The sequence below is a fragment of the Ambystoma mexicanum genome, chromosome 3q, assembly GCF_040938575.1.
Source record: "Ambystoma mexicanum isolate Mex_15411 chromosome 3q, UKY_AmexF1_1, whole genome shotgun sequence".
NCBI classification, from domain to species: Eukaryota; Metazoa; Chordata; class Amphibia; order Caudata; family Ambystomatidae; genus Ambystoma; species Ambystoma mexicanum.
The window spans coordinates 223553757-223564786 of NC_090926.1; the positions used below are offsets into that span (position 1 = coordinate 223553757).

The 11030-nt window shown below is 44.5% G+C and overlaps 1 protein-coding gene across 1 annotated transcript in view; it reads left to right on the forward strand.

The window, feature by feature from the left end:
- KIF5A (kinesin family member 5A) overlaps nucleotides 1-9562 on the forward strand; it is a 902746-nt gene extending 893184 nt beyond the window's left edge. Inside the window, exons 28-29 of the mRNA XM_069653594.1 lie at nucleotides 70-190; nucleotides 9228-9562. Coding sequence (XP_069509695.1) covers nucleotides 70-148 — 79 coding nt within the window. The 3' untranslated portion in view covers nucleotides 149-190; nucleotides 9228-9562. The remainder of the gene's footprint in view (nucleotides 1-69; nucleotides 191-9227) is intronic.
- The last annotated feature ends 1468 nt before the right edge of the window (nucleotides 9563-11030 follow it).

Sequence of the window (11030 nt, forward strand, 5' to 3'; positions counted from 1 at the left end):
ACCAGAATGAGTACACGATGGGCTATTTCTCACAGATTACGATTCTATCTCTCTTTCATTAACTTGCAGAAGTGACTTACCTTGCAGCTGTGAGGCTGATGACCAATCAAAGATCTTCCCCCTCCACCAAGAGGCAGCTGCCAGCTAATGCCACAGCACCTGGGGACTCTCCTTGTATCTGCACTTTCAGGTAAACTATGCCTACCTTATCCTCTTGTTGGTGAGGCTTTGTAGATGGTATTCCTTCTAAACTTGGCCACTTGAACAGTGTCCAGTGAATGTTCATGAAAATCAGTTTAAGTCCTGTTGCCTGGATTGAGATGCAGCATTAATATTTGGCACAGCCTTTAAGACCCATTCATCTCTAGCTCTCTGATTTAAATAACCCTAAGACTGCCCATCCTGACCGGTTCCTCAACTAGCCACTATTTGTCACCTACTGTTGGATATTTATGTAAAACCGCTGGCAGATCTCATCAAAAGCTTTCACCCTCATTTTTAAATGTATGCCAATTTGCAAATCCAGATCAAGTTGGCCTCTAACACTGAAAACCATCATCGAATCACTGATTTCCTACTTTAAATAAACATCAGAATGCTATACAATAGCCTCTAACAGTTAAAAAAAAGCATGTTTAAGCTAACCTGTCCCCTGCATTCCATGGCATCATTTACTCTTCCTTGTCCTTTGACTGTGGCCTACCTTTCTTCCCGTAAGTATCCAAGATTGGAACATCTGCATTTGCAACCTTGGAATTCTGAAGATAATTCTCCCCATCCTCTCTGACTCCGAGGAATTATTATTATTAGTGTATTTATTGAGTGGGGCACTTTACAATCATAGGGGGAAGAACAAGTTCCCAAGTTTAGGGAGCAGACAAAAAAGGGTGTGGGGAACTAACAACAGGGCATGGAGGGCAGTTGTCAGCAATGGGTCTACAAGTAACCATGGGAGGAAACTGGGGGAATCAGACAACCCGGTCTCCGGTAGGGTGGGGCGTGGATGGTGTATGGATCTAGGGTTAGGGAGGAGCCATTCCTTGAAGAGGAGGGCCTTGCGCTCCTACCTAAACTGTAGAAGCGAGGAGACAAGTCAGATGTTTATGGGGAGGAGGTTCCAGAGTCTTGGAGGGTATGCAGAGAAGGCCTGTCTTCTGATTTCTTCCTTCCTGCACCGGAGGTCAAGTCTGCACATGTCCTTACTTCTGGTGAAGCGCAGGCCTCCAGAGATGCTGAGTTTCTCAGTGAGGTAGTTTGGGACGTCAGGGTGACAGCCTTGTAGATGATGCTGCAGGATTTAAAGGTGATACAGGTTTGCAGCAGGAGCCAGTGCAGTTTCATAAGGGTCAGGTGATGTGGCCGAATTTGCATAGTTCTTTGATGAGTTGTGCTGCAGCATGCATGACACATCTCAGTGGAGCCACCACAGTGATCAACACAGCCTGAACATGATTTGGCTCTTTTGGCAACCTCACTTTTCCCCACTTCTAAGTTTCAGGTCATACAGAACTGTGCTCCACAAGCTATCATCGGTTCACCTAACCAGGAGCACATCTGTTCTGGATTCCCATCTCTCCACTAGATCCCGATCAGATGAAAGTTAAGTTCAAAAACATGTTTTTTCGATGAATCAGTCTCCCCCGTTACCCTGCCAAACTCAAGGACACATGGCTGCATTATATCTCTAGCCATAATCTAATATCAACATCTCTTCACCTCATCAGCTGCCCAGGTTCCTACTCGTCCCGCCTTAGTGTCAACCTCTGGACTAACTTTGCTATCCAGATCCTTTTGACTGACATCTGACTGACATTCTGCCTAGGGTACCTACAAAGTGATTGTCTAATCCCGCTTTTCCTGTCTCGTGTTAGGGCATCTGAGTATCTCTTCAGTGGCACATTGGCGCTATACAATAAACCTCAAAGATATACTAATATAAAATCCTGTTTGTGCTAAAGTAGTTTGCATGGGCATCCCCATAACAATGCTCAAGCTACTCCTGTCCAGTGCATAAGGGAAAGGTTGCAATAGTGCTGGCTGTGATCTACCTGCTGTGTATTCAAGGCCTGGATGCCCCTGCCTGTACTTTACCTCTTCTGAGTGTGTAAGTGAAACTCGTATTTCCGCTGTCAATGCATCTCCAACTTTCATAACTCTTGCTTTCTGGAAAGCTCTTGAAAAGGTACCCTATCAGAATTTAACTACTACTTGTGAAGGTCTCGTAGCGCTTCAAAATAATGTACATGTTCTATGAAAGGCTAAGAATGTCGGGGCATGCTGAACCCCACTGGTACAGTGTACCTCATGCACAGCATGGGGTATGGAGAAGAAAAGAAGAGCCTCTCATGCACAGCAGGGGCACACAAAGGACGGGTAGAAATGTGGGACATGGAGAGGAGGGTGTGCACCATGTGGAGCATGCAGAGGAGCAGATCTCCTCATGCATGGCACGGGACACTCACATGAAGAGAAAGGATGGAACCTAGAAAAGCAATTGGAAGGGAATGGCAAGATAATGGGAGTATAAAGCAGAGTGCAAGAGGAGGACAAAGGTGGGACACTCAGAGGAGATGCATGAGAAAAGTAGGGAGCCCACAGTGGGACACAGAAAGGGAAGTGTAAGGGGCAGGGAGAGAAGGATGGCAGTACACACACCTAGACACACACACCTCTTGCAGAGCTGCCATTTATGACCCTTCAGCAAGCCCCTTCTGCACACAGTTGTCTCTGCACAAACAATGAATGGTTGCCCTGTATGGGCCTCAACAAGGCCAGGACCCCATCCGCATGCAATTTCTCTCCAATGTTAATTAACAAAAAATGCGACTTGAGTTGTAGGAAGATGGAATTGTCATTGATGGCTGTTCGTACATTTGTACTGTTGTTTGTAAAATGCCAATAAAAGAATACAAAATAAAAAAAAAGCCAGGAGCACAACAGACCACTTACTGCTAGCTCAGCATATGTTGCACCATAGCCAGCTAGCAAAGACTGGACTGAAAACAGGAATCCACAGGGCCCACAGTGTACTTGCGTTGGCTTTGCGGAACCTCTTTTGTTTTTCAAAAGGTTAGGCCATGTACCTTTACTCTGTGAAGAGCCACTTTCACTAGCACTGTCAGTCCTGTACCTTTTTGGTATACAAATGGTGAATGTACATTTACAATGATCTTCGAGCAACAACAAGATAATATGTCGACATAGGGTGAGGTTATCTGAACACTTTGAGTAGTGAATGCGTTATGTAAGGGTGCAGAAGGAGGGCACTGGCACACAGGTGGCATTGGGATTCCTATAGACATTTAAGAGGTTTCCCTGCCTCAACTAAAAGTGCTAATGGATCTGTCAGGATGTCATTGCAACTACAAAGAGTCCACCATCCTGTGTCAAATTTCCCTATCACTGTCCCCTACACATATAAATAAACTACAGTTGTACCAATGGTCTTGGTCCAGGAGAATGAATCCCTGCCCCTAGACTGGATGGCACAATTCTGTGTGCAAGCCTTTCACCAGAAGGAGTGACTCCCCTCCCCTGACTTCAATACTTCAAACAAAGGATTGCTGGCTTGGATTCAAAAGTTAATTATTTCTTCTCTACAGGGGGAATTACTCACTTCCCCTGGATCACTGATTTGATCCTTCCTGTGAGCTCAATTACCAGGAGAATGGCTTCCTTATCCTGGCGTCTGGCTCTCAGTGTCTTTCCCCACACAAAGCCAGTGGGCATGACTCCCTTCCCCTGCACTCTTTTCACTTGGTTTCACTATTTCACAATTCCAGGCGAATGACTCCTTTCCCCTGGCCTTCCTTGGCTTGGTTCTCACACTCGCTTGGCTTTTACTTTCACAAAACCAGGGAAATTTACTCCATTCCCCTGCCCTTTCTTGGCTTTAGTGTCACAATGCACAACACCAGGGTGAATGACTCTCTTCCCCAGGCCTTTCTTAGCTTTAGTTTCACAGTCCACAACTCCAGGGAGAATCACTCATTTTCTCTGGCCTTTCTCTGGCTTTAGTTTCACAGTTCACAATGCCAGGGAGGATGTCTTCCTTCCCCTGGACTTTCTCAGGCTTTTCGTCACAGTTCACAATGCCAGGGGCAATGTCTCCCTTCCCCTGGCCTTTCTCAGGCTTTTTATCACAGTTCACAATGATAGGGGGACTGTCTCCCTTCCCCTGGCCTTTCTCAAATATAGACGTGGTGCAGGTCCCAGACCCTGTTCCCCCTCTGTATTTTGTTCCTGATATACCTGGTTCACTCTGCTGCCAAGTACTAGCATATGACCAATTGCTTAAGATAGTCTTGTTAAGTATACCTGGGTCCCAGACCCCGGGTTTGAGGTTTCTCTTGCTTGCTACTTTTCTCGATCCTAACGGCTCATGTACATTCTGGGACTGTGCCGGTTCTTCACTGTCGGTTGCGTGCTTCACAAACATCTTGTTCAGCTTCTCACATTCTACTGCTGCTTCTGTGCCATCTGCAGCGGCTCTGTCGCGCTTCTCTCTGGGAGGGTTGCACGCCCTGCCACAACCGTGTGGTCCAGTCACTGCTTCCACCTACACCTCTTCTTCTCCAGTTCCCCGGTCCGCCCAGGCACGATGGACTGGATAGGGATGCCTCGACTCCTTCGTACACATCCTAGTCTTACACTCTGGACATCTTCCAATTTAGTGGATCCTTTTGGGACAGTCTGACAAAACGTTAAGTCCTTCCTCTCTCTTTATGTTGAATGAGCGATGACAGCTAGAATGTTCATTCAAGTTCTTAGGGGGACTCTTCATCGTTCTGCACCTCCTCCTCGTCTCAGTACCTGTCAAGGAGATCTTTATTAAGTTATCCCTACTCTTCCTCGTCTCAGTTTCTGTCTCTATGTGCTATGAAAGAGAGGGATGAGAAGGTGGGCCTCATGGAGTGAGAAGAGGGAAAGGAAGTAGGTGGAGAGTGTTGGGTGTTGTACCGCATTCTCCTCCCCATCTGATCTTAGAGCTCTAGTCATATCATACAGATGGTACATATGTTATTCCCAGGTTTTGCTATGAATGACAATGTCGTCCAAATAAGCGCCGCAAAAACTAGAATATGGCCACAAAATCCGGTAACTCAGCCCTTTATCCTTCCATGATCACTAAATTAAGTACCAATAATTTGGGTGTTAACAGCTATTATTACAGCATTTAGAAGAATCATCAATCGGGCAGGAAGCACTATCAAAATAAATGTTTTATTATTAATGTTTTTAATATAGCCGTTCAGGCTGAGGGAGGGGTCGTTAGCACAGGGTAATGGCCCACCACCAACTTATGGCAGAGGCGGAGCCGAGGACCATAAGTTGGGGAAGGGTCATTATCCCAAGTGATAATGACACCGTCAAAGTCTATAAGGCTATTAGCGCATAGTGGTAATAACAATACATGTTTTGGAGCATCGGTAATGAAGTAAAACAATTGTAAAATGGTAACTAAAGTAAAGAAAAAACTTAGTAAATTAAATGTGGTTTCATTTTGTAGTATTCAAATAACAAGGTTGTCTTCGTCATAAGTAAGCGTTTTGATTGCAAATGTGGCTGAACTGGAAAATGTTTAACCGAACGTATTAGGTATAACGTAAAAGAACATTATTTCTCTTAAAAATGTGAAAGTATTTTCCCATGTTTAGCTTTCTCTTTGGTGTGTTAACTTGAATGTTGCAGTAAATATCCTCCAAGGGATGGAGTGTATTTTAAAAAAAACATTGTGCCCTGAAACTGCATTGTTGCTTCACTCTCGGCTTTGGGAAGTGAAAATGTTCAGAATGCAGTCAATACCAGTAGTTATTGACTGCTCTCTGAGCATTCTGATTGGCTGAAAGGAGGTCAATAATGATCTCCATGTGCCCATGAACTTTTAAAAGTGGTTCAAGGTCTCCAAACAAAACTGAATAAGTATTCATCAGGTATGTGAATCTCTGAAAGATGTGATACTAAAGCAACATGTAATTTAGTGCCCTTTTCTTTGACCAGAATTACTTGTAGTAGATGACTCTTCAAACAGATTGCTCATTGAGGAATTTGGTCAGGGGCCAGAGTGAATCCAGAATTATGTTCAGTAATAATCCAACCATGCGCAATGTGGTTTAGCAGGGGCTCGGGCAAAGGATGCTTAAGCATCCTTTCCACCTGCACAAATGGACCGTCCTAGCCCTCATTTTTCTGTGCGTACACATATGGTAGGAACTGAAGTATTGAATCAGTTCAGTAACCTTTTTTTCGACTTTTTAAACATGTTTACCATGGTTTTTCCTGCCATGTCATCCATAAGGATATGTTTGAATTAAGCGAAGCTCGGCAAACAATGCAGGCACCACATGTTCTCATCCAAGCAAGAGCGGGTGTGGTATTTTGGGCCCAACTGTGAACTTTTCTCCTGTAGGTTATGCCTCAGCATGCACAGGAAAGCCCTTAGGAAAAGGGCAGAACATGTTTCTATGACTGCTTACAAGAAAAAGGCCTCGTTCCACTCCCAAACGCCACAATTGGAGCCATCAGGCAGAGTCCATCAATACCTGTTAACCTCATGGAGTCACCATGAAACCATGCGTCGCAACAAAACAAAAAAGATAAAGAAGCTGTCCTGTTCCAAGACCTTTGGTTCTTTACACCTGTTCTAGGCATGACAGGCTGTAAGAAAAGAACACCCCCCCTCCCCTTCATCTTCAGAATGGCATATTCCAGTGCTGCTAAAGCATCAGGTAGTTTTCCCCTCCTGTGACAGCATTGTCTGTCAGTTTGACTAAATCAGGGTGTAACGGTTAAAAAATGTTACTGACATGGCACCTTTTGGGACCACTGTCCCTGCGTTTCTAATTTATTTATTTATTTATTACACAATCAGCATACGTTTCATATTAACGCTGCTGTCTGAACCCAGAAGGAGTAGGTAAAGGCAGCTAAAACCACCTATGGGCTGGCTGCAAAGTTGGACCTAAGGGTGATGCCACAGAAAGGACAAACTTGCATGCCATCAGGGTGATTCTTGTATGTGCCTCAGACCTTGGTGGAATCATGCCTGGCACTGGCATCTGTGCCACTGATGATGCCCCTGCAAAACAGAACAACCATAATATATATATTTTATCAGATGATGAAACAAGTGTGTGCCCAGACATTAGTCCTTCAGATGTTTTCTGACTATTTGTAACACTCGTTCTGAGGAGTCACTTGTTCCTACATCCATGTATTGTGTGATGTTAGATGGCATGGTTAAGTCATTTCTTGCACAGGCCTCTGGTCAGGGCTGTACAACCACCAACCTTAAGGTGAGGCAGAGGATGCAACCCTGCAGAGACTTCACTCCTGAGCCGTTGATGGCCCTAAGACGGAGAAGAAGAACAAACAACGAGAGCCGCTCAAGCTAGAAGCAGCAGTGTGGAAGACTCTGAATTGAAAAGGGGGTAGCACCCATCACAGCAGGGTTCGGCAGCTTGAAGCAAAGGGCAGCACAGCCACAGAAAACAGTCCAACGGCAAAGGCTATGGTGGGCGCAACGAAGGACGACCCTGAAGAGCAGGTGAGGCAGGGTTTTGGAGTCCCAATGCCCTTCCAGGCAATGGCAGTGGCCAGCACCAAGGTAAGGCAACCACAGTGGTACAGTGGGAAGCCTGAGGCAAAAAGGCCTGGAGATGGTCCCAGCAGGGGAGTCCTGGCCCAGCACACAAGTGGAGCCCGCCGGAGGACATAAGAAGGCCAAGAGGGACACCATGTAGCCAGAAACTCCATCAGGTGGTCAACACAGGATGCAGCATTCAGCCAGAATGGTCAGATCTAGTCCTTAAAACCCGGAACCGGCAGGAAAATGACAGGAGATCCTCCAACAGGTAGGTAAAGCTGGTTCTTCCAACATTTAAAGTACAAATTCGAGCTTCGGCTCAGTGTTTCCCCTTATATAATACCAATCACTGTCTCTGGGATTGGCCAGTCCAGGTTAAGTGGTCATCCCATCTGGTTGGCCCATAAATCTGCCACTCAACCCAGAGCGTTCCCACAGCATGTGTGTGATATGATCAGCACAAGAACAGAGACTAGTCAAAACCAGTGAAAACCAATATGGAGGATTCCTTACAAGGCTCACAACGAGGCCACTTGTGCACAGTTGCTATTTTAGGCCTTCCTCATGGTTCCCGAAACCAAGAAAACCCCTAAAACAAAATGGCTGAGAGTAGTACTTAAATATATACATGTTTACCTCATTGGCCACAAAATGTTTACATTGGGCTGCCAATGTGTTCAATCGGCTTGCACCCCTGGCGAAGCCAACTTGATAGCTATCAGGATACCCCTTAACATCAATATAGGGAGCTATAATCACCCTATGGCACAAACGAGGTGCTTAAGAATGACCCTTACTTAATAAATGAAAAAGGGCTGCAGTGGCAGGGGGACTTCAGCAGAAGTCTCCCTGACCACCAAACATAGTTCAGTGATCCAAAAAGAAAAAATGGGAAAAGCAAAAAGTGAAGGAGACCCTAAATAGGCCCTACAGAATTCCCAAAAATAAAATTCTGTGTTAACAGTGGCTTTGTGGCACCACCGATCTTTATGTTGGAATATCACTGAAACATTTTGCAAATCCATTCTGGCTCTCACTGTCTATTAAATTAGAAAAGATTTGACCAACGATCAGTTATTTGTTCATTTGCATGATTCAAAATATAAGATCTGTCACTCAATCAAAACGTATGTATGACCTGATTCCTCACACCCATGTGTCATCACAAGTATATGGTAGGCTCATCTAGAGGGGTACAGATCATAGAATGAGCCATGTAATATTACTGACATTAGAGGTAGTAGGCCACAACTGTCAAACCTGGGTTACAAAACATCAGTTACAAATCAAAACTGGAAACCATAAGTCGTAAGTTTAAGAAACCCCAAGTTACATATTTGTGGATATGCTTCAATTGAAGACACACAGGATTGAGGCCCGACTTCCTCATTCCGTTTGTATACGATTTGATGCAACCTAACTCTATGGCTTTCATCTTTCCCTTGTATGTCCTAGCATTGTGTTATTCTGTACTTGATTATGTACTAGCGCCGTGATGCCTCCGCCACTGGGCGCTGCCAACAAATGCAATAAGTAAATAAACATAGCATGATGTGCCAATGATTTCTCCTTCTGTCGGCTCCAGGAGTCGTGAACCTTGTATATGCTCTGCGTGACTCATCTTTTTCTCTTTTTCTCGTAGTTTGTAAGTGGAACTGAGGCTTTCTCTGAGCATGCGGCAACCAGGCTTCCTGTGGCCTCTGCTACTAAACTTAATCCTCTCTGTATGACCTATATGTCAATGTCTTTCTCCTGTGCTCTGTACCTCTAAATGCACTGTAACCCCAGAGCTGCTAACTGTTCAGTCTGTCTCTCCAAGGTATTCAATAACGTAACAACTCATGTGTGTAGACTTTAACCCATCTGAATGAAAGACATATGTTGTAAATTTGTCTTACCACTCTCTGTGTGTAATTATGAACATAGATTAGCTCTGTACAAAAAATCATGTCTAATAAAAGATGGCATTTAACAACACACGTTTTACTATCATCTGCTTTTAGATGTCAACACACAATCCTGTGTGCATTGCATGTGTTCTGTATGTGTATCTGTGTGTGTTTAGAGCGACTAGCCTCTTTGTTCTGCGGAATGTCCAGATGTACCTATACTTACAAATATATCACTATGTAAAATTGTGACCTATATACTCACCTGGTGCCTCCACTATAATAAGTTATACCATTAGCGTAGATGGAGACATTCATTCTGTATGCTTTAAGTGCACCAACAATCTGAACTCTTTATTAATGTAACTCCATTTCAAAAGTGTTCAAATTAAATACATATATGAAAACGATTTCAAGATATTGCTTTTTGAACATTATCTGTGAGGTAAGAATTCGACTAAAGATGCAATGGCAAGGGAACATTATGTCCTTCTAAGGCGAATGGCACAACTCTCTTAAGGAAATATCACGAGTCCCCTTGGACAGTGAAAACCATTCCAGAAACGATGCTCTGGGAAGGCCACAGCAGAGCCTAACCAATAGAAATCCCATAGTACCCCAGCAGCAGGCCGATCATGCTGATGCAAAATACCCAGTGGGGTAACCCGAAGCATGATTTCGCTTTTAACATTGGGGAAGTGGTCTGCATCTAAATGGACAACATCGCAGGGCCCGGAGATGCAATACCTTAGCTTTCCTTCTGAGACCTGGGACCATCACTGTGTATAGTGATGGTCCTACTGAGACTGTTCTTCAGTGAAACAATCATTCCAGCCCATGCCTGATAATCTCTGTTGCCCGCGAGAACTCTGCACATGATCTGTCTGTGGCAGATGCAGGAGTACAGGGATGATGAGTGGCTAAGACACCTATGCAGAGCATCAGTGTTACCCATCATAAAGGGGAAACGGGCACAGCCCAACAGGTATACCTCCTTGGCCTCTTGTGGTAACGCGGGCTGACACAAGGCCATACTCTTCAGGAGCAGTGTGAACTGGTACAGATGAATCGCAGACAACATTAGTACGGTAGAATGAAAATAAAAGAATGTCCAGCCAAGGTTCTAGAAAAATACCAAGTTTAATAAAAAAACAAATGATGTACAGAACTAATTAAATACATGAATGAACCATCCCTGTAAAAGAAACATACAGAATGCAGACTTTAGAATAAAAGGGAGCTCTTGGTGAAGACAGGGGTAGAGGCAACTGATTTCAGCAGCAAATATTGATAACGGGTGTCTTTAAACATATAGAGAAGGAGGCTTAAAAGGTACTAGGGTCCTTTAAGGTTGATCAGGAGAACAGGGCCACTTCTGTCAGAAACTGGTGCTGGCCCCACAGACCCTATAGAGCGTCCAGGGGTCAGCAAGCTTTATATCCTGCGACGCTCACATGACACCCTGAAGGGAAAGGGGATTGGGACAACAAACTCAGACACTCAAAAACTCAGACACCTTGCTGCCATGGAGGTATCTGTAGAGAGAATAAAAATTG